Raw genomic sequence first — 23783 nt, forward strand, 5'->3', positions numbered from 1 at the left:
TTACTCAGATTTGTCCCCTATGCTGAATCTGGATCAAGAGACCAGAGATTCTCTTCTATGGTGGCTTTCTCGGCCACATCTGTCCAGGGGGATGCCCTTCAGCAGGCCAGATTGGACTATTGTAACAACAGACGCCAGCCTACTAGGTTGGGGCGCTGTCTGGAATTCACTGAAGGCTCAGGGATCATGGACTCAGGAGGAGAGTCTCCTTCCAATTAACATTCTGGAATTAAGAGCAGTTCTCAATGCTCTTCTGACTTGGCCTCAGCTAGCAACTCTGAGGTTCATCAGGTTCCAGTCGGACAACATCACGACTGTGGCTTACATCAACCATCAGGGAGGGACAAGTAGTTCCCTAGCGATGATGGAAGTCTCAAAGATAATTCGCTGGGCAGAGTCTCACTCTTGCCACCTGTCAGCGATCCACATCCCAGGCGTGGAGAACTGGGAGGCGGATTTCCTAAGTCGCCAGACTTTTCATCCGGGGGAGTGGGAACTTCACCCGGAGGTATTTGCACAACTGCTTCGGCGTTGGGGCAAACCAGATCTGGATCTCATGGCGTCTCGCCAGAACGCCAAGCTTCCTTGTTACGGATCAAGGTCCAGGGACCCGGGAGCGGTTCTGATAGATGCTCTGACAGCACCTTGGGTCTTCAACATGGCTTATGTGTTTCCACCCTTCCCGATACTTCCTCGACTGATTGCCAGGATCAAACAGGAGAGAGCATCGGTGATTCTAATAGCGCCTGCGTGGCCACGCAGGACCTGGTATGCAGATCTAGTGGACATGTCGTCCTGTCCACCATGGTCTCTGCCTCTGAGACAGGACCTTCTGGTTCAGGGTCCTTTCAAACATCCAAATCTAATTTCTCTGAGGCTGACTGCATGGAGATTGAACGCTTGATTCTATCAAAGCGTGGATTCTCGGAGTCAGTGATTGATACCTTAATACAGGCTAGGAAACCTGTTACCAGGAAAATTTACCATAAAATATGGCGTAAATACTTACATTGGTGCGAATCCAAGAGTTACTCATGGAGTAAGGTTAGGATTCCTAGGATATTGTCTTTTCTACAAGAAGGCTTAGAAAAGGGTTTATCTGCTAGTTCGTTAAAGGGACAGATCTCAGCTCTGTCCATTCTTTTACACAAGCGTCTGTCAGAAGTTCCAGACGTTCAGGCTTTTTGTCAGGCTTTGGCCAGGATTAAGCCTGTGTTTAAAACTGTTGCTCCGCCATGGAGCTTAAACTTAGTTCTTAACGTTTTACAGGGTGTTCCGTTTGAACCCCTTCATTCCATTGATATCAAGCTGTTATCTTGGAAAGTTCTGTTCCTAATGGCTATTTCCTCGGCTCGAAGAGTCTCTGAGTTATCGGCCTTACATTGTGATTCTCCTTATCTGATTTTTCATTCAGACAAGGTAGTTCTGCGTACTAAACCTGGGTTCTTACCTAAGGTAGTCACTTAGAAGAATATCAATCGAGATTGTTGTTCCTTCATTGTGCCCTAATCCTTCCTCAAAGAAGGAACGACTTCTGCACAATCTGGACGTCGTCCGTGCCCTGAAATTCTATTTACAGGCAACTAAAGACAAACTTCTTCCCTGTTTGTCGTTTATTCTGGACAGAGGAGAGGTCAAAAGGCTTCGGCTACCTCTCTCTCCTTCTGGCTTCGTAGCATAATACGTTTAGCCTATGAGACTGCTGGACAGCAGCCTCCTGAAAGAATTACAGCTCATTCTACCAGAGCAAAATTTTGTTAGTTTAACTGCCTTTTTTCACTGTTATTTCAAATTTGGCAAAATTTGTTTCTCTTAAAGGCACAGTAACGGTTTTTTATATTGCTTGTTAACTTGATTTAAAGTGTTTTCCAAGCTTGCTAGTCTCATTGCTAGTCTGTATAAACATGTCTGACATAGAGGAAACTCCTTATTCATTATGTTTAAAAGCCATGGTGGAACCCCATAGGAGAATGTGTACTAAATGTATTGATTTCACTTTAAACAATAAAGATCAGCTGTTATCTTTAAAAGAATTATCACCAGAGGATTCTGACGTGGGGGAAGTTATGCCGACTAACTTTCCCCACGTGTCGGACCCTTTGACTCCCGCTCAAGGGACTCACGCTAAAATGGCGCCAAGTACATCAAAGACGCCCATAGCGATTACTTTGCAGGACATGGCGGCAATCATGGATAATACCCTGTCAGCGGTATTAGCCAGACTGCCTGAATTCAGAGGAAAGCGCGATAACTCTGGGGTTAGACGTAATACAGAGCGCGCAGATGTTTTAAGGCCCATGTCTGATACTGCGTCACAATATGCAGAAGCTAAGGAAGAGCTTCAGTCTGTGGGTGACGTCTCTGACTCGGGCAAACCTGATTCAGATATGTCTACTTTTAAATTTAAGCTTGAGAACCTCCGGTTGTTGCTTGGAGAGGTTTTAGCTGCTCTGAATGACTGTGACACAATTGCAGTGGCAGAGAAATTGTGTAGACTGGATAAATACTACGCTGTGCCGGTGTGTACTGACGTTTTTCCAATACCTAAAAGGTTTAAAGAAATTATTACTAAGTAGTGGGACAGACCCGGTGTGCCGTTTTCCCCCCCTCCTATTTTTAGAAAAATGTTTCCAATAGACGCCACCACACGGGACTTATGGCAGACGGTCCCTAAGGTGGAGGGAGCAGTTTCTACTTTAGCAAAGCGTACCACTATCCCTGTCGGGGACAGTTGTGCTTTTTCAGATCCAATGGATAAAAAATTAGGTTACCTTAAGAAAATGTTTATTCAACAAGGTTTTATCCTGCAGCCCCTTGCATGCATTGCTCCTGTCACTGCTGCTGCGGCGTTCTGGTTTGAGTCTCTGGAAGAGGCCTTTCAGACAGCTACTCCATTGACTGAAATACTTGACAAGCTTAGAACACTTAAGCTAGCTAATTCTTTTGTTTCTGATGCCATTGTTCATTTGACTAAACTAACGGCTAAGAATTCTGGATTCGCCATCCAGGCACGTAGGGCGCTATGGCTTAAATCTTGGTCAGCTGACGTGACTTCAAAGTCTAAATTACTCAACATTCCCTTCAAGGGGCAGACCCTATTCGGGCCTGGTTTGAAGGAGGTAATGGTCATACCCTTCCTCAGGACAGGGCCAAATCAAGGGCCAAACAGTCTAATTTTCGTGCCTTTCGAAAACTTCAAGGCAGGTGCAGCATCAACTTCCTATGCTACAAAACAAGAGGGAACTTTTGCGCAATCCAAGCCGGCCTGGAAATCTAACCAGGCCTGGAGCAAAGGCAAGCAGGCCAGAAAGCCTGCTGCTGCCTCTAAGACAGCATGAAGGAACGGCCCCCTATCCGGCAACGGATCTAGTAGGGGGCAGACTTTCTCTCTTCGCCCAGGCGTGGGCAAGAGATGTTCAGGATCCCTGGGCGTTGGAGATCATATCTCAGGGATATCTTCTGGACTTCAAAGCTTCCCCCCCCACAAGGGAGATTTCACCTTTCGAGATTATCTGTAAACCAGATAAAGAAAGAGGCATTCTTACGCTGTGTGCAAGACCTCCTAATAATGGGAGTGATCCATCCAGTTCCACAGATGGAACAAGGACAGGGATTTTATTCAAATCTGTTTGTGGTTCCCAAAAAAGAGGGAACCTTCAGACCAATTTTGGATCTAAAGATCTTAAACAAATTCCTCAGAGTTCCATCGTTCAAAATGGAAACTATTCGGACAATCCTACCTATGATCCAGGAGGGTCAGTACATGACCACAGTGGATTTGAAGGATGCTTACCTTCACATACCGATTCACAAAGATCATCATCGGTTCCTAAGGTTTGCCTTTCTAGACAGGCATTACCAGTTTGTGGCTCTTCCCTTCGGGTTAGCTACAGCCCCAAAAAATTTTACAAATGTTCTGGGGTCTCTTCTGGCGGTCCTAAGACCACGGGGCATAGCAGTGGCCCCTTATCTAGACGACATCCTGATACAGGCGTCAAACTTCCAAATTGCCAAATCTCATACGGACATAGTGTTGGCATTTCTGAGGTCGCATGGGTGGAAAGTGAACGAGGGAAAGAGTTCTCTATCACCCCTCACAAGGGTTTCCTTCCTAGGAACTCTGATAGATTCTGTAGAAATGAAAATTTACCTGACGAAGTCCAGGTTATCAAAGCTTCTAAATTCCTGCCGTGTTCTTCACTACATTCCGCGCCCTTCGGTGGCTCAGTGCATGGAAGTGATCGGCTTAATGGTAGCGGCGATGGATATAGTGCCATTTGCGCGCTTACATCTCAGACCGCTGCAGTTATGCATGCTCAGTCAGTGGAATGGGGATTACACAGATTTGTCCCCTTTGCTAAATCTGGATCAAGAGACCAGAGATTCTCTTCTCTGGTGGCTATCTCGGGTCCATCTGTCCAAAGGTATGACCTTTCGCAGGTCAGATTGGACAATTGTAACAACAGATGCCAGCCTTCTAGGTTGGGGTGCAGTCTGGAATTCCCTGAAGGCTCAGGGATCGTGGACTCAGGAGGAGTCTCTCCTTCCAATAAATATTCTGGAACTAAGAGCGATATTCAATGCTCTTCAGACTTGGCCTCAGTTAGCAACTCTGAGGTACATCAGATTTCAGTCGGACAACATCACGACTGTAGCTTACATCAACGATCAAGGGGGAACAAGAAGTTCCCTAGCGATGTTAGGAGTTTCAAAAATAATTCGCTGAGCAGAGATTCACTCTTGCCACCTATCAGCTATCCATATCCCAGGTGTAGAGAACTGGGAGGCGGATTTTCTAAGTCGTCAGACTTTTCATCCGGGAGAGTGGAAACTCCATCCGGAGGTTTTTGCACAACTGATTCATCGTTGGGGCAAACCAGAACTGGATCTCATGGCGTCTCGCCAGAACGCCAAGCTTCCGTGTTACGGATCCAGGTCCAGGGATCCCAAGGCGACACTGATAGATGCTCTAGCAGCGCCCTGGTCTTTCAACCTGGCTTATGTGTTTCCACCGTTTCCTCTGCTCCCTCGACTGATTGCCAAAATCAAGCAGGAGAGAGCATCGGTGATTCTGATAGCACCTGCGTGGCCACGCAGTACCTGGTATGCAGATCTAGTGGACATGTCACCAGGAAAATTTAACATAAGATATGGCGTAAATATCTTTATTGGTGTGAATCCAAGGGTTACTCATGGAGTAAGGTCAGGATTCCCAGGATATTATCTTTTCTCCAAGAAGGTTTGGAAAAAGGATTGTCAGCTAGTTCCTTAAAGGGACAGATTTCTGCTCTGTCTATTCTTTTGCACAAGCGTCTGGCAGATGTTCCAGACGTTCAGGCATTTTGTCAGGCTTTAGTTAGAATCAATCCTGTGTTTAAACCTGTTGCTCCACCATGGAGCTTAAATTTGGTTCTTAAGGTTCTTCAAGGAGTTCCGTTTGAACCTCTTCATTCCATAGATATCAAACTTTTATCTTGGAAAGTTCTTTTTTTGGTAGCTATTTCCTCGGCTCGTAGAGTCTCTGAGCTATCTGCCTTATAATGTGATTCTCCTTATCTGATTTTTCATACAGATAAGGTAGTCCTGCGTACCAAACCTGGGTTCTTACCTAAGGTGGTATCTAACAAGAATATCAATCAAGAGATTGTTGTTCCATCCTTGTGTCCTAATCCTTCTTCGAAGAAGGAACGTCTATTACACAATCTGGACGTGGTCCGTGCTTTAAAGTTTTACTTACAAGCTACTAAAGATTTTCGTCAAACATCTGCTTTGTTTGTTGTCTACTCTGGACAGAGGAGAGGTCAAAAGGCTTCGGCAACCTCCCTTTCTTTTTGGCTAAGAAGCATAATCCGCTTAGCCTATGAGACTGCTGGACAGCAGCCTCCTGAAAGGATTACAGCTCATTCCACTAGAGCTGTGGCTTCCACTTGGGCCTTTAAAAATGAGGCTTCTGTTGAACAGATTTGCAAGGCGGCGACTTGGTCTTCGCTTCATACTTTTTCAAAATTTTACAAATTTGATACTTTTGCTTCTTCGGAGGCTATATTTGGGAGAGAGGTTTTACAGGCTGTGGTTCCTTCCATTTAAGTACCTGCCTTGTCCCTCCCTTCATCCGTGTACTTTAGCTTTGGTATTGGTATCCCACAAGTAATGGATGATCCGTGGACTGGATACACCTTACAAGAGAAAACACAATTTATGCTTACCTGATAAATTTATTTCTCTTGTGGTGTATCCAGTCCATGGCCCGCCCTGTCATTTTAAGGCAGGTAATTTTTAAATTTAAACTACAGTAACCACTGCACCCTATGGTTCCTCCTTTCTTGGCTTGTTTTCGGTCGAATATATTACAGCTCTGCTGGGGGTGTCCTCTTGCAACTTCCTGTTGGGAATGAGAATATTCCACAAGTAATGGATGATCCGTGGACTGGATACACCACAAGAGAAATAGATTTATCAGGTAAGCATAAATTGTGTTTTTTGATTTAACAGAAAATGTGCAATATGCATCAAAATTAAATTAGACATTATTCTCAAGTATCTGCTGATATTGAGTGGAATCCATACGACCCTCAACTTTAACAAGATTTCCAGTACCGGCACTGGCCACACAGGATGCTGGAACATCCACCAAATTTTACTGTGGGTAGCAAGTGTTTGTCTTGGAACACTGTGTTCATTTGCCACCATGCATAATGCCCCTTGTTATAACCAAATAACTCAATCATTGTTTCATCAGTCCACGGCACCTTCTTCCAAAATGAAGCTGGCTTGTCCAAATGTGCGTTTGCATACCTCAAGCGACTTTGTATTTTGTCGTGTGTGCAGAAAAGGCTTCTTCCGCATCACTCTCCCATACAGCTTCTCCTTGTGCAAAGTGCGCTGAATTGTTGAACGATGCACAGTGACACCACCTGCAGCAAGATGATGTTGTAGGTCTTTGGAGGTGGTCTGTGGACTGTTTTTGACTGTTCTCACCATCCTTTGCCTCTCCGATATTTTACTTGGCCTGCCATTTCTGGCCTTAACAAGAAGTGTGTCTGTGGTCTTCCTATAATACTCCTTTGTCAAACCTGCTCCCTCCCCCACCCAAATGCTTATTGGATAAGCTTAGGAAAATGCATCCTACAAAAATCTTATTTCACTAGTTTCTCTATCCCCCTTAAATTCCTGAAATTTCAAGTGTTCCATGAGAGAACTTTGTCCACTACTTGGGGGTTACATGTTATAATTTCTTTAATTATAGTTATAGGGGATATATGACCGTATTTATAGACAGAAAATTAAAAAATTGAGATGCAGAGATACACGCTTACCTTTATGCACAGAACTGTATTTGCTGCGATATCCCTACTCTCTAATATACAAAGTAATTCTTTTACAACTCTGCTAGGGTGCCTTATTTTGAATTTTCTTGTATGTTGTACTTTATAGTCTGTACATTTCGCTGTATGATAAACTTGGTAAAAGTCTTGTATTGATTGCTTGTTTATAACATCTCAATAAAAATGATAAATTAAAAAAAAAAAAAAAAACTTTATCCAAACTGCTTGGGTCCGGTAAAGGTTTGGATTTTGGAATACTTTTATCTTTAAAATGGGACATTTGTGAGCGGGCATGGGACCGAGTTGACGGGGAACCAAGAAACCAGATAGAAATGGAAGTGCAGGTTTAAAAATAAATAGTTTATTGAAAATAACAATAAACAAAATAATAAAACAACAATAGGAAAAAACTAGGACATAGTCTGTATCAAGCCAGAGGTCAGATGCCAAAGCGGGTAGTCAACCGAGCCGGGTCAGAGAACACAGAGAGCAGGAACATAAGTCAGTGTGGGGAACCACGAAATCAGTCAGCAAAAGCCAGGGTCATACACGGAGAACGGAAACAAATACAGGTGTGCACTTGGTAGGTCTCGACTCAGGCAAGGATGGTCTTGGTGATGGGTATATAATAAACAGGCATAACATCATCCCTGAGAGACAGGAAATTGCCAGAAGTTGAGAGGCACGCACAGTGTCAGAAACACTGCAAAGAATCCTGACACAGGCCTGCAATCCAAATGAAACAAGTAAGGGCGAGTTACCCTGACACTAGTGTAAACAACAATATCTTACATCATATAGGCAATGTTTAAATGTTATAACACAGCTTATACATGCAACTAAAGGTAGTTTTATGTTATTTTTTAATACTTCTGTGACTTACAGACAGGGAAAATAGTAATTTTTGATAGTTTTGTTTTTGCTGGCGGCGAGACTGCACTATTAAAAAAAATTAAAATTAAAACATATCCTAAAATATTCTATAGTGTCTGGAATTATGTTAGGGATGTGTATTTTGTCATGCCTGTTATCCATTAACCACCTGTTTTCATCAGGAGTCTGATCATTTTGCAATAAACTAGTATAGAAAGCCAGAGCAGGTTTGCTCTGATCTGTCTTTTTTCTACAGGTCTCTGTGAGGAGTGGCATCCTCGCACACTATGTAGGCTGTCCTCCTGCCGGACGGCTAGATGCAGGTAAGTGCCTTTCGTCTTCTGAATATGGGAGATTGTGCACTTTTAACTGCAGACATTTATTGGGACATTTATATATCCTAGTTAGAATATTTCTTAGGCAGTGTGCAGGCACTTGATGTGACATGGTTATGTTAGAGTGACTGTTTACTCTTTATTGGTTATGAAAGGGTTAAACAGTTATATTGAAGGCTCATTTTATTTGTAAATGGCTGCAGACTTTTATGTGTGTTTTTTTTTGGGGATGTAAATTAGTTCTGGAGACAGGCTCTTTACTTTTCTTTTCAGTTCTACAGTGGTATCAGAAGCCTTTTTAAGCATGCCTTGTGCATTGTATTTTGTTTTATGGCCCCTGCAATGGGCGATTTTGTCGCGCAGCTGTAGACAGAAAATATCTCACATGGAGGAGTGAATCTGTCGGCTCTGGAAGTGTGCATTTTGTTAAAGTGCAGATCTCTTTTCAGGCCAATTTTTTTGTCTTTAATGCTTTCTGCTCCTGTTGTCTGTATTTTATTCTGAAGGTTTATTTTGAGCGCACTGTTAAATGCGTGCCTGTTGAATGACTCCGCCTTCTTTTTCTCTTAGCTGAATAGCGGAGCGGCGCAATTTTCAGCATGTTGCTTCAGCCTGTTCATGTGACACCCCCTTATCTGTCGGAGAATGGAGCGAGGAGTTTGGCTTCTGTCCCCGATTGTCAGAGATCGAGTGCTCTGAGGGACTGTGATCCTAAGGTACTGTTAAACCGTTTGGGACATAAAGTGTTTCAATGGTTATATAGAACTGTTTATAGTTTTCACAGGACTCCTTAAAGTGTCAGTTTATGTAATATTAAAGAGTTTTTAATATATTTTTATTTTAATCTTAGAACAGGGGTCTGTTCTTGTGATTACACAACTTTTCAATTTTTCATTTGTTGTGCTTGTGTTTGTAATTTTTGTTCACAAAGTGAGAGCTTCTGCTCCTATGGACATACGTCTGCATGGCCTTGAATTCTAAGATTGTGTTGCTCCTAATTTTATGAGAACTGTTTAAATCAAAGGAATATTCCTTTTTATTTTCCTAAACCCTATGTCTCTCAGAATTATGCTGTATAGGCAATTCTACAGCTTTCTCCTTAAGCGTCCTAAGCCCTCATGGCATCACATGCAGTGCCCTGCGGTTCCTCTCAACCTCCTGGAGGAGTTTTTTGCCAGCAGAAATTGCTGCCCAGGTATCTTCAGCGATATCTCTGGCATAATCTGCTTTTCCTATACTAAAGAAAATTTGCATGAGGAAAAGTAGAGATTCAGATAGTAAGGTTTCTTTTCCGCCTTCTTCTACTCAGGTTGCTCTTTCTCATAGATTGATGAGAAGGATTCGCCGGTAGTCTCTGGGGGTGATATGTCAGATTCGGACAGTATAATTCCTTCATCTGATGCTAAAGTGGTCTCCTTCAGATTATGCTTGCACACCTCGTGAACTGTTTTAAAGGAGGTTTTGTCTACTTGGATGACATTGATACCCCTGTCGTTGTCAACCTTTGAAAGTTTTGTGAACTTTATCATTTCTAGGTTGTTCCTTCCTATGAGGAATTGTTTCTAGACGTACCTTGTATATTTTCACAGGAATAGGAGAAGCTAGGGATACCTTTCTCCCTGTCTCCTGTACTTTAAAGGATTTTCCTGTCGCTAACTCCATTAAAATGCATGGTGCCCTACGTAGAAGGGAGCTTTTCCACTATGGCTTAGAGAATTTTGATCCCTATGGAGGGTAGCTGCTCTTTTACGGATCCATGGATAAGCAGCTGGAGGTTAATTGTTCATTTAGAGCAATTCCTTGTCTTATTAGACTTGCTGTGCCAGCCTGCCGGGCATTGTGGCTGAAATCTTGGTCAGCTGAGAAGCCTACCTGTGGCTTAGTGATACAACCTAGGCTTTATAGTTCTGCAGTTGCAGGTTCAATATGTTATGTTTTCTCCAAATCCATGCTTCTGGCATTTCCTTTCAAGGATTATACCTTGTTTGGACTTGGTCCAGCAGGATTATTCTCTGACTTTACGGGTGAAAAAGGGTTTTTCTACCTCGCGTCAAGAGAGTAAGATTAAAGGAAAGTTTTCCTTTTCCTTTTTCTGCAGGATCAGTCATGTCTTTTGGAGTCCAATCAAAGATTTCCTCCCAGGGGCATATTTCTCTTTCTAGAGTATCTGCAATCCAGGTATGATGAGATGCATTCCTTGAACTGGGTTCAGGTCGTTCCTCTCTGGGAGGAATAGTTCCAGTCCCAGTCTGGGAACAAGACCTAGGTACTTACCTCAAGTTTCTCAGGTTCTGACCTTCAAAGTAGTATCCATTCTCCTTTGGTTCAAGAGGGCCTGTTCATAACGAACATAGACCTGAAGGATGTGTATTTATTGTTCCCATTATTCGGGATCTTCTCAAGTTTCTGGGTCTTGTCATTCTAGAAAGATATGGTCTTGGGGTATTGCAAGGGTGCTTTTCTTGACAATATGTGGTTCAGGTGTCATCCTTCTTCGAGCAAACTCTCTTTCAATAGATATTGTCCAATCTACTTTCCCATGGATGGGAAATATATCTGGAAAAGAGTTCCCTTGTTCCATCTACAAGGGTGATTTATTTGGGGACCTTAATAGATTCTCTATCTAGGAGAAGATTTCTAACAGAGGTCATATGATCAAGGATTTATTCCTTTTCCTTTCACTGCAGTCTACTGTCTGGTCAACAGCAAGCTCTTGTGGTCCGGTAAATAGCTAAGCCATTTTTCAAGCAGAAGGTTGGGAGTTTGGATCTAGCTACAGTTGATTTTATCTTCACTTTTCAGTGATTCAATGTATGGAGGGAACCTGCTGGGCTGGGAAGCAGTCTGGGTCTTGTTTAAGGCGCAGGGATTATGGACTCAGAAGTGTCTGCTCTCCTCTTTAACATCTGCCAGGAATCAGACTGAGACGAGAAGTGCAAAAATAATCACACCTTTATTAATAGTAAAAAATAATAAAAAGTCCATAAGTCAAATAACAAGCCAGGAATCAAAACCAGAGCTGGTAGTCAGACGAGCCGAGTCAGGAGCCAAAGCGAGTAGTCAGACGAGCCGGAATCAGGAACAAGGAGAACAGCAGAGTCAGGAACAAGCCAGGGATCAGGAACCAGGAGGGACATCAGACAGCCAAGTAATACACAGGAGCTCTCACAAACAGGTCTGAGACAACGCAAGGGCAAAGCATACTAAACAGAGGCCCTTTAAATAATAAGTGATGACATCACAATTCTGAGACTGCATCCTGTCTCACACGGATGATGTACACCAGTGTGGCCGTAAAAGGAAGTGCGGGAAATGAGCAGCATCACACAGTATGCACCAGAGTCAGCAAGAGAGGTGAGTAAAATGGCTGCCAGCAGCACATGGCAAACAAAACAGGGAAAAAAGCCTGACAACATCTTGGAGTTGAGAGCGATTTACAATGCTCTGATGGCTCTGCCTCAGTCGTCCTTAGCGTGGTTCCAGTCGACATTTTCACCTCAAGGGTTTACATCAACCACCAGGGAGGAACTCTGAGTTCCTTAGCCATGTAGGAGGTGACTTGGATTATTCAGTGGGCGGAAGCTCACAATTGTTGTCTATCTGCCATCCACATTGCAGGAGTGGACAACTGGGAAGCGGATTTCCTAGGAAGACAGACTTTCCATCCTGGGGAGTGGGAACTCCATCCGTAGGTGTTCTCCCCTTCACCCTCTGATGACGTCTCGCAAAATGCCAAGCTTCCAAGGTACGATTCCAAGTCAAGAGATCCACAGGCCGCCCTGATAGATGCTCTGGTGGTTCCTTGGGATTTCAGGCTGGCATACCTGTTTCCTCCATTTGCTCCCTTTCCATGAGTGATTGCTTATATCAAACAGGAGAGAGTGTCAGTAATTCTTATAGCCACTGCATGGGCTCGCAGCATCTGTTATGCAGACAAAGTGGAGATGTCATCTCTTCCACCTTGGAGACTGCCTATGAGGAAGGTCCTTCTGATTCAGGGTCCCTTCTTTCATCCAAATTTCGTTTCTCTGAAGCTGACCGCTTGGAGATTGAATGCGTAGTTCTGTCTTAATGTGTTTTTTCTGAGTCGGTCATTGAGACCATGATTCAGGCTTGCAAGCCTGTTGCGAGAAAGATTTACCATACGATATGGCGTAAATATCTTTATTGGTGTGAGTCCAAGGGCTTCTCTTGGAGTAGGGTCAGGATTCCTAGAATTTTGTCCTTTCTCCAGGAAGGTCTGGAGAAAGGTCTTATCAGTCAGTACTCTGAAGGGTCAGATTTTTGCATTGTCTTTTTTGCTGCATAATCGTCTGGCAGACGTGCCAGATGTGCAATCTTTTTGTCAGGCCTTGGTCAGAATCAGGCCTGTGTTTAAGTCTGTTGCTCCTCCTGGGAGCCTTAACCTTGTTCTTAACGTTTTGCAGCAGGCTCCGTTTGAGCCATTTCATTCCATAGTTATTAAGTTGTTATCTTGGAAGGTTTTGTTTCTTATTGCTATCTCTTCTGCTCGGAGAGTCTCGGAACTCTCAGCTTTGCAGTGTGATTTGCCTTATCTTTCATGCCGATGAGGCGGTTCTTCGTACTAAGTTAGGTTCCTTCCTTAAGTGGTTTCGGACAGAATTATTAATCAGCAAATTGTTGTTCCTTCTCTATGTCCTAGTCCTTCTTTTCTTAAAGAACGTTTGTTGGAGGTTGTGCGTGCTTTAAAATTTTATTTACAGGCGACAAAGGATTTTCGCCAGTTTCTGCCCTGTTTCTTTCGCTGGGAAACGTTAAGGTCAGAAAGCTTCTGCTACTTATCTTTCTGGTTGAGAAGTATAATTGGTTTTGCTTATGAGACTGCGGGTCAGCAGCCGCCTGAGAAAATTGTGGCTCATTCCTCGAGAGCTGTCTCCTCTTCTTGGGTTTCAAAAATGAAGTTTTTGTGAAGCAGTTTTGCAAGGCTGCAACTTGGTTGTCTTTGTATACTCTTTCCGAATTTTACAAATTTAATTATTTTGTCTCGGACGAGGCGTCTTTTGGGAATAAGCATATTCAAGCGGTGGTGCCTTCTGTTTAGGTCTGCCTGTCTTGTCCCTCCCTATTCATCTGTGCCCTCTAGCTTAGGTATTGGTTCCCAACAGTATTTGATGAAGCCATGGACTCACCATATCTTAGGAAAGAAAACAAAATTGATGTTTACCTGATAAATTTATTTCCGGATATGGTGAGTCCACTGCCCCGCCCTTTAATTCAATTAATTATGTTTTTTTTTCTCCATTTCCCTTTGGTCGAATGACGGGGGGTTGTGGGACGGGAAGTGATACTAAACAGCTTTGCTGTGGTGCTCTTTGCCGCCTCCTGCTGGCCAGGAGTGATATTCCCAACAGTAATTGATGAAGCCGTGGACTCACCATGTCCGGAAAGAAATACATTTATCAGGTAAGCATAAATTTTGCTTTTTCGACCCAAACAAAACAAGAAAATATCTTAACTCACGACATCCTAAATTCTATTTACCTCAGCATTACTATTCTCCTTGATGATTCACCCAATGATTAAAAAAGCGCTTCACATTTCTGAGTGTGATTTTAATGACACACACTTGGTAGGGCTTCTATGGGAAGGTGGTTTACTAGCAATATGCTATCTTCAAGGAGCTGTGATGGGGGCCAGGTGCTTGCAGTATTAGGAAATGATAACCTTATGTATTAATCTACACAAAGAGGAAAAAAAAAAAAAAACTTAAAGGGACTTTCCAGCTAAAATTAGAACTCACATGGGTGCATTTAATTTTTGAATAGATGCAGTTTTGTAATATACATGTATTGGCAAAAATGCTTCTTACAAAAGCTATAGCTGTTTCAAAAGTGTATTTAAGCATGCAGCGTGCACCAGCATTTAAAACACAGCACTTGCTCAGAGAGCCTAAGGTGCTTGTACCATTTGGTAATGACTCAATTTGTTAATTGCTGACAGGATACAAGCCCCACTGACACTGGCAGCTGGTGCACTGAGAATATTTTGCTATGCTTCACATGCACTGCAGAGAAAAATGTTAACACTAAAACTGCGATAACGTTTACTAGAAGCATTTTTGCTAATACGTGTATATTGCAAATATGTTTCTGTTCTAAGATGTAAATTAGAAATGTGCATTTAAATTTTGACCGTAATGTCCCTTTTAAGCTAAGCTGTAGTTCCCATTGTCTTACGCTAAATAGGTATAAACAGATCTGAAGATAGCAGAAGAGGGATAGACTGTATATAAGGAAAGAGGGAGTTTGTACCTATCTAAAATTGACATAAAGCTCAACATGCACTAATAAATTGATCATTTATGAGAATATGAAAAATGATTTCTTTAGACAAACATTTGCTTTCTAATTTTTGTCCCTACAGAGTGCAGGACCGCTGGACATGTCTTTGCCTTCTACACCTGATATTAAAATAAAAGAAGAAGAGCCCGTGGATGTAGATTCATCACCTCCAGACAGTCCACAGTCCCTGACAGAATCGAAGGTATGGTACTTCAGTACCAGGAGAAAAAAAGAAAGTTACAAAGTGTGATTTAGTGAAATTGATTAATGTAAGTTCTTAAATGACCATTAAATACAGTAAAGAATTGCATAATCAACAAATGCACAATAAAAAGCTACTGCTATTCTCCCTCCCCCTGTATCATGTGACAGCTACCAACCAATCACAAAATGCATGTATCTATATTCTGTGAACTCAAATTGTGAAGATAAAGACCTCACATTTTGATAAGGGAAGCCTCTTGAAATTTTGACTTGTGTCCCTAATGACAGGAAGTACTATAATTAATTTATATATAAATTAGGGCTGCAACATCTAATCGCTAAGATTGATCATAAAAATAGTTGTCATTGAATCTCATTATTGATTAGGTGGTCAGTTGCACAGCTCCAGCTGCTTTACTCCATTGAACTCCTGAATGTTGTATTGCACAAAACATGTTTTGTTTTGTTTTGTTTTTATTCAATTATTATCCCATTAATAGGATAGAAAAAAAATAATAAATACCATTTCTTTCTAATGACACGGTGAGTCCACGGATCATCATCAATTACTGTTGGGAATATCACTCCTGGCTAGAAGGAGGAGGCAAAGAGCACCAAAGGAAAGCTGTTAAATATCACTCCCCACAATCCCTCAGTCAATCTCTTTGCCTGTAGTGCAGTCTGGGGTCTAGCCTAGTCCACATCAGTCTCTTCAGTAGGGCAGTGGTGGCTTTTGAGCACTTGAAAACTTGTGAGGTACAATCCTCACTGAGTTTTCTCAAGAATCTGCTGTCCTAACTAGAAAACCTGAGTAGGCTTACTCAGTTTTTCTCTCTTCACAGGTCCATGTGAGGTACTGCACCCTCTCAAACAAGGTGAGCTGTCCTGCTGCCGGAACAGCACTTTCAGGTAAATGCCATTTTAATTTTCTTTTGCAAGGAGATTGCTCGCACTTGTTACAGCTAAAAGCTGTCTTCTTTAATATGGGACTGTATTAAACCTTCATGTTTGGGGTTTCTTTTTTTTGGCAGTTTGGGCATTGAGACTGTGAGGTGATTTATAGTGGCTCAGTGTGTTATAGTAGTTTTCATACTTTAACTTTTGGTCATGGAGATTACTGTTGTAAGCCTTTTGTTTTCCGGCAGTTAGGGCTCTGCAACCGCTCTATTTGAAAAGGGGATTGTTTCTTCTGTGAGGTAAGTCACTCTGTGAGCTGCAGGACAGGTAGGCACCTCAGTAAAGCTACTGAGGTGTATAGGTAGCCTGTCTATTTGGTTTGTTGCGCTAACGCACATTTCTATTTAAAGACACAGTACACATTTATTTTTTATTTTCAAATAAAGAATTTTTACACGTTATCCTTATTTATTACATAAGATGGTTCAAGAGGCTTTTCAAACCATTATCCCAGGCAAAGTTTTTGCTTGTCAGTTATGTTTTGATGCTCAGGTGGAACCCCCAGTTCCTTTTTGTTCCTCATGCATTGAGAGAACTTAAAGTTATAGAGAGAAAATATTTGACCATGAGCCACCATTATCCCAGGCAAATGTTGTTCAGGTATCTCCTGTTGCAGATATGCCGCAGCTTTCTCCTCAAGCGTCCCAACTTTTTCAGTCTCCACATACAGTGCCCTGTGTTTCCTCTTGCAAGCCTGTAGGATTTTCTCTATAAGACAATGCTTCGCAGGTATCCCTTGCGGTATCTGAGGCCTTGTCAGCTTTCCCCATGTTGCAGGGAAGGCGTAAAGGAAATTTAAGGAAACCGTTAGTAAGGTTTCTGATCAAGTTCTGGCTATCCAGAGTGTCCCTTCCCATAAGCCTGAGGAAGAAGACATGTCGGTAGCATCTGAGGGGGGAAATCTCAGACTCAGACAATGTAATTCCTTCTTCTGATGCTGAAGTTGTTTCCTTCAGATTTAAGCTTCGCTTATTACTTAAGGAGGTTTTGGCTACTTTGGACGACTACGACACAACTATCGTAGTCAATGCTAAAAAGTCTAGTAAATGTAACAAATACTTTGAGGTTCCCTTCGCGGTGGAGGTTTTTCCGGTTCCTGACCGTGCTGTAGAGATTATTGCTCGAGAATGGGAAAGACCTGGTATTCCCTTTTCTCCATCTCCTATTTTTATGATGTTTCCTATAGCGGATTCTATTAAGGAGTCGTGGCAGACGGTTCCTAAGGTAGAAGGAGCAATCTCCACTTTAGCCAAGAGGACTACTACTCCCAGGGCCTTGTGGTTGAAGTCCTGGTCTGCAGATGTTTCATCTAAATCTAAGCTCATGGTTATTCCTTACAAGAGTAAGACCTTGTTTGGACCTGGTTTTGCGTAAATTATCTCAGATATTACTGGAGGGAAGGGTTCTTTTCTTCTTCAAGATAAAAAGAAAAAGCAGAAGGGACGTCTGAGTTATTTTTGTTCCTTTCGTAACTTTAAAGGCAAGTCTTCCTCCCCTTCCTCCAAGCAAGATCAAGCCAAGCCTTCCTGGAAGCCCAACCAGTTCTGGAATAAGGGAAAGCAATCTAAAAAGCCTTCAGCTGATTCCAAGTCAACATGAAGGGTTGGCCCCCGATCCAGGAGCAGATCTTATAGGGGGCAGAATCTTTCTTTTTTTCCCAGGCTTGGATAAGAGATGTACCGGATCCCTGGGCGGTGGACATTGTCTCCCAGGGATACAATATAGACTTCAAATCTTTTCCTCCCAGAGGCAGGTTTCTCCTCTCCAGATTATCTGTAGACCAGATAAAAAGAGAGGCGTTCTTACATTATGTCAAGGACCTTGCCGCCCTGGGGGTAATAGTTCAGTTCCTTTCAGGAAAGGGGTCTGGGATTTTACTTGAATCTTTTCGTAGTTCCCAAAAAGGAGGGAACTTTTCGACCAATCCTAGATCTAAAATGTTTAAACAAGTTTCTCAGAGTGCCATTCTTCAAGATGGAGACTATAAGCTCCATTCTTCCCTTGGTACAAGAGGGTCGGTCAGTTCATAACAAACATAGACCTAAAGGATGCATACCTTCATGTTCCCATTTACAGGAACCATCACAAGTTTCTGCGATTCACCTTTTTGGACAATCATTTCCAGTTCGTGGCCATTCCATTCGGCCTTGGCACAGCTCCCAGAATTTTTTCAAAGGTTCTGGGGGCTCTTTTAGCTGTGCTTCGATTTTGGGGCATTGCAGTGGCATCTTCTCTGGATGACATTCTGGTTCAGGCGCCATTTTTTCAACAGACAGAATCTCACACGGAGATCTTGTTGTCTTTTCTTCAATCCCACGGATGGAAGGTGAATCGGGAAAAAAAGTTCTCTGGTTCAGCTACAAGGGTCGTATTTTTGGGGACCATAATAGACTCCCTGTTAATGAAGATTTTACTGACGGAGGTCAGAAAAAGAAAAATTTTCGATTCTTGTTTTGTCCTTCAGTCTTCTCCACCGCCGTCAGTGGCTCAATGTATGGAGGTAATCGGTCTGATGGTGGCTTCCATGGACATCATTTCGTTTGCTTAGTTCCATCTTAGACCTCTGCAGTTATGCATGCTCAGATAATGGAACGGGGACTTTACAGACCTTTCTCCGCGTGTAGATCTAGATCAGGCGTCAATAGACTCTCTTCCGTGGTGACTTTTTCAGGATCATCTCTCCCAGGATACTTGCTTCCGCAGACCCTCTTGGGTGATTGTGACCACGGATGCCAGCCTTCTAGGTTGGGGAGGAGTATGGGGCTCGTTGAAGGCTTAGGGCTTATGGACCCAGGAGTCGTCAGTCCTGCCCATAAACATCTTGGATCTGAGAGCAAACTTCAAAGCTCTTCTGGCCTGGCCTCAGTTAGCCTTAGTCCGGTTTATCAGATTCCAGTCGGACAACATAACCTTGGTGGCCTAGATCAACCACGAGGGGGGAACTCGGAGTTCCTTGGCCATAACAGAGGTGGCCCACAACTGCTGTCTTTCTGCAATCCACATTCCAGGAGTGGACAATTGGGAAGCAGATTTTCTGAGCAGACAGACTTTTTATCCCAGGGAGTGGGAACTTCATTCGGATGTATTTTCCAGCTTGACCCTCAAGTGGGGGCAGCCGGAGTTGGATCTCAGGGCTTCTCGTCAGAATGCCAAACTTCCGAGATACGGCTCGAGGTCAAGAGATCCGCAGGCATTTCTGATCGTTGCTCTAGCAGTTCCTTGGAACTTCAGTCTAGCATACCTGTTTCCTCCGTTCACTCTCCTTCCAAGAGTCATTGCTCGAATCAAGCACGAGAGGGCATCTGTAATTCTCATAGCCCCGGCGTGACCTCGCAGGATTTGGTATGCAGACCTAGTGGAAATGTCATCCTTTCCACCTTGAAGACTGCCTCTGAGGAAGGACCGTCTACTTCAGGGTCCCTTCTTTCATCCAATTCTTGTTTCTCTGAAGCTGACTGCTTGGAGATTAAACTCTTAGTTTTATCTAAACGTGGATTTTCAGACTCGGTCATTGAGACCTTGATTCAGGCTTGTAAGCCTGTGACTCGCAGGATTTACCATAAGATCAGGCGTAAATACTTGTATTGGTGTGAATCCAAAGGATACTCTTGGAGTAGAGTAAGGATTCCTAGGATTTTGTCCTTTCTCCATGATTGTCTGGAGAAGGGTTTGTCGGCAAATTACTCTAAAGGGTCAGATTTCGGCATTGTCTATTTTGTTACATAAGCACTTGGCGGATGTGCCAGACGTGCAATCGTTTGGTTAGGCCTTTGTTAGAATTCGGCCTGTGTTTAAACCTGTTACTCCTCCATGGAGTCTTAACCTTGTTCTTAAAGTTTTACAACAGGCTCTGTTTGAGCCTATGCATTCTTTAGATATTAAGATATTGTCTTGGAAAGTTTTGTTTCTTGTTTCTATTTCCTCTGCTCCAAGAGTTTCTGAACTCTCTGCTTTACAGTGTGATTCCCCTTGTCTTATATTTCACTCTGATAAGGTGGTTCTGCGTACTAAGTTTGGTTTCCTGCCCAAGGTTGTTTCGGTCAAGAATATTAATCAGGAAATCATTGTACCTTCTTTGTGTCCTAATCCTTATTCGTGTCCTAATCCTTCTTCTCACAAAGAACACTTGTTACATAATTTGGATGTTGTACGAGCACTAAAATTTTATTTGCAGACAACTAAGGACTTTCGTCAGTCTTCTGCATTGTTTGTTTGCTTTTCTGGGAAACGCAAGGGACAGAAAACTACGGCTACTTCACTTTCCCTTTGGCTGAAGAGCGTTATTCGCTTGGCATATGAGACTGCTGGACAGCAACCTCCTGAGAAAATCACAGCTTATTCCACAAGAGCTGTTTCTTCTTCCTGGGCCTTCAAAAATGAAGCTTCTGGGGAACAGATCTGCAAGGCTGCAACTTGGTCATCTTTGCACACTTTTTCCAAATTCTATAAATTCGATACTTTTGCCTTGGCTGAGGCTTCTTTTGGGAGAAAGGTTCTTCAAGCAGTAGTGCCTTCTGTTTAGGTTCCTGTCTTGTCCCTCCCTTATCATCTGTTTCCTCTGGCTTGGTTATTGGTTCCCAACAGTAATTGATGATGATCCGTGGAATCACTGTGTCATTAGAAAGAAAACGAAATTTATTCTTACCTGATGATAAATTTCTTTCTTTCTTGACACAGTGAGTCCACGGCCCGCCCTGTATTCAGACAGTTTCTTTTATATAAACCTCTGCACCTTGTGTTACTTCCTTTCTCTCCTTTCCCTTTGGTCGAATGACTGGGGGATTGTGGGTAGGGGAGTGATATTTAACAGCTTTGCTGTGGTGCTTTTTGCCTCCTCCTGCTGGCCAGGAGTGATATTCCCAACAGAAATTGATGATGATCTGTGGACTCACCGTGTCAAGATAGAATGAAATGTATCAGGTAAGGATAAATTTCGTTTTCTTTCCTAAGATATGGAGAGTCCACAGCGTCATCAATTACTAGTGGGAATATCACTCCTGGCCAGCAGGAGGAGGCAAAGAGCACCACAGCAAAGCTGTTAAAGTGAAGGTCAATTTGGAGGAATTAGTGCCCGGTTTTTAATCATCCTATTAAAAACAAGGGCACTTTAATTCATCAAAATTGACATTTGGCTCCTTTTCTTAAAAAATGTACCTTTTACTCCTGACACGAGCCACAGCTCTTCTACCGCCCGTTGCAAGCCATCTCTTTGGGTTCAAAATGACAAATCCGGCTTCCTCCAATCACGGCGTTGCATCAGGCCATGATCCCCCCCCCGGGCGAAAGCTGGGATTGGAGGAAGGCGGATTCATTATCTCTGACGCAAGAAGAGGCTTCCGATGGCAGGGGGAATCCCTGGAGCAGCTGTCAGGGTAAGGTAAGTTTTTGAAGAAAAAGAGTGAAATGTCAATTTTGATGAATTAAAGTGCCCTTGTTTTTAATAGGTTTATTAAAAAACGGGCACTAATTCATCCAAATTGACCTTCACTTTAAGTATCACTCCGCTTCCCACAATCCCCAGTCATTTTCTTTGCCTTTGTCAATGGAGGAGGTGAAGTGTTGGTGTCTGAAGAAAATTGGATTCCTTTGCTACAAGCAAGATTTTGGGTCTAGTCGTGGTCCACGTTAATCTCTTCAGTAGGGTAGTGGTGGCTTTAAAGCAGTTAGGAACTTGTGAGGTGGGCCTTGCTGTGTTTTCTTAACATTTTGCTGCCCTAGTACAGAAAGCCAGAGTATGTTTACTCTGTTCTTTCTTTTTTCTACAGGTCTCTGTGAGGAGTATGTGTCCTCTCACACCATGTAAACTGTCGTCCTGCCGGACAGCTAGATTGCAGGCATGTGCCTTTTTGTCTTCTAGGTATGGAGATGAGCACTTAAGAAATTTTAGCTGCAATGTTTAAGGCTCATGTATATCCTGTATGCAGGATATTTAAGGCAGGGAGCTGGCACTGATACTGTGATTAAGAGACAGGGATTATTACTTTTTTACTGGGCTTTAAAAGTACTTTCCCTTTTATGTTATTGTGGGCTGTTGTTTTAACTAAACTTGTCATGGTCCTTCTGTTTTTCAATGAGATTCATTGTAAGATACACTAGCTGCTCTGCTGAGGTGCAGGTCCTGACCAGTGATCCCTCTAAGAACAGTTTTGTGTGCAGCCCAGCAGTGAAACAGTTAACAAGAGAACCATACCTTGCCATCTGCATTGTGTAGTGTTTGCTAATTGCAGGGTGTGGTTACCTAATTAACTGTTTCACTGCTTGGCCGCACACAAAACTGGCCTTAGAGGGAACACTGGTCCTGACAGTGGACTGTCGCTCTCATATTCAGTTAGAGCAGTTTGTTCTGTAAATGGTGACTATGACAGTGTCTAATACTGTTTTAATAATGTTTTAAACACAATAAGACCTTACTTCAACCACCAGGGATCAGATTGTTCAGTGGGCGGAAGCTCACAATTGCTGTCTTTCTGCCATCCACATTCCAGGAGTGGTCAACTGGGAAGCGGATTTCCTGAGCAGCCAGACGTTTCTTCCTGGGGAGTGGGCTTTCCATCCGGAGGTGTTCTCCAGGTTAACCCTTAATTGGGGGGTGCCGGAGTTGGATCTGATGGTGTCTCGGCAGAATGCCAAGCTTCCAAGGTACGGTTCAAGGTTAAGAGATCTGCAGGCCGCCCTGATAGATGCTCTGGCGATTCCTTGGGATTTCAGTCTGGCTTATCTGTTTCCTCCATTTGTTCTCCTTCCACTAGTCATTGCTCATATCAAACAGGAGAAAACATTGGTATTCTAATAGCTCCTGCATGGCCTCGCAGGATCTGGTATGCAGACCTTGTGAAGATGTCATCACTTCCACCTTGGAGGTTACATCTGAGGAAGGACCTTCAAATTCATGGTCCTTTCCTCCATTCAAATCTCGTTTCTCTGAAGCTGTTACTAGAAAGATTTGCCATAAGATATGGCGTAGATACCTTTATTGGTGTGAATCCATAGACTACTCTTGGAGTAGGGTCAGGATTCCTAGGATTTGTCTTTTCTCCAGGAAGGTCTGGAGAAGGTATTGTCAGTCAGTACTCTGAAGGGTCAGATTTCTGCATTATCTATTTTGTTGCAAGTGTCTGGCAGATGTTCCATCTTTTTGTCAGGCCCTGGTCAGAATCAGGCCTGTGTTTAAATCTGTTGCTTCTCCTTGGAGTTTTAACCTTGTTTTTAAGTTTTACAGCAGGCTGTGTTTGAGTGATAGGGATAATCTCTAGGGAATATCTAAGAGAAAGCGTGTGTTTTATAAGTGAAAAACAGTGATATTACTATGTGTATAAAAACATATAAAAATGTTGGTTCACTATGGACCCTCAAAAGTGTAACCAAATGATCGTAATAATTAGTGGTATACTGAAAAAAACAAAAAATAATAAATGTGAATAATATAAAATGAATATGTGTAAATAAAAAGAATGTCACTGTGATTTGTCCCAAGTTTTTGTGAAAATGTCTCTTGTGGAAACGATAAGTCGGCAAGCTTCTCTTGTGTCCCACAGTATGATGATTTGAAGAATACTAGATTGAAGAGAAAGACAAGGGGCGCCTCATAGTGTAATATGTAATTACAAACGTGATGTGTGTCGAAATAAATTAAAACTACTCACAAGAATAGTGGCATCTTAAACCAATAAGATGCTATTAGGCAGACTGACATTTAGACAGCAGTCAGTACGCTGTGGGTCTCCGTGTGTTTGACCCGGCAAATCTGGACTCAGATTGTCAAATAGCCGCCTTCCAAAGGGCTCAGA

The 23783-nt window shown here is 42.8% G+C and overlaps 1 protein-coding gene across 1 annotated transcript in view; it reads left to right on the forward strand.

The window, feature by feature from the left end:
• Positions 1-9087: 9087 nt before the first annotated feature.
• Positions 9088-23783, forward strand: part of LOC128654399 (cyclic AMP-dependent transcription factor ATF-7) — a 193278-nt gene continuing 178582 nt past the window's right edge. Inside the window, exons 1-2 of the mRNA XM_053708293.1 lie at positions 9088-9249; positions 14918-15037. Coding sequence (XP_053564268.1) covers positions 9133-9249; positions 14918-15037 — 237 coding nt within the window. The 5' untranslated portion in view covers positions 9088-9132. The remainder of the gene's footprint in view (positions 9250-14917; positions 15038-23783) is intronic.

The sequence above is a fragment of the Bombina bombina genome, chromosome 3 (assembly GCF_027579735.1).
Source record: "Bombina bombina isolate aBomBom1 chromosome 3, aBomBom1.pri, whole genome shotgun sequence".
Classification (NCBI taxonomy): domain Eukaryota; kingdom Metazoa; phylum Chordata; class Amphibia; order Anura; family Bombinatoridae; genus Bombina; species Bombina bombina.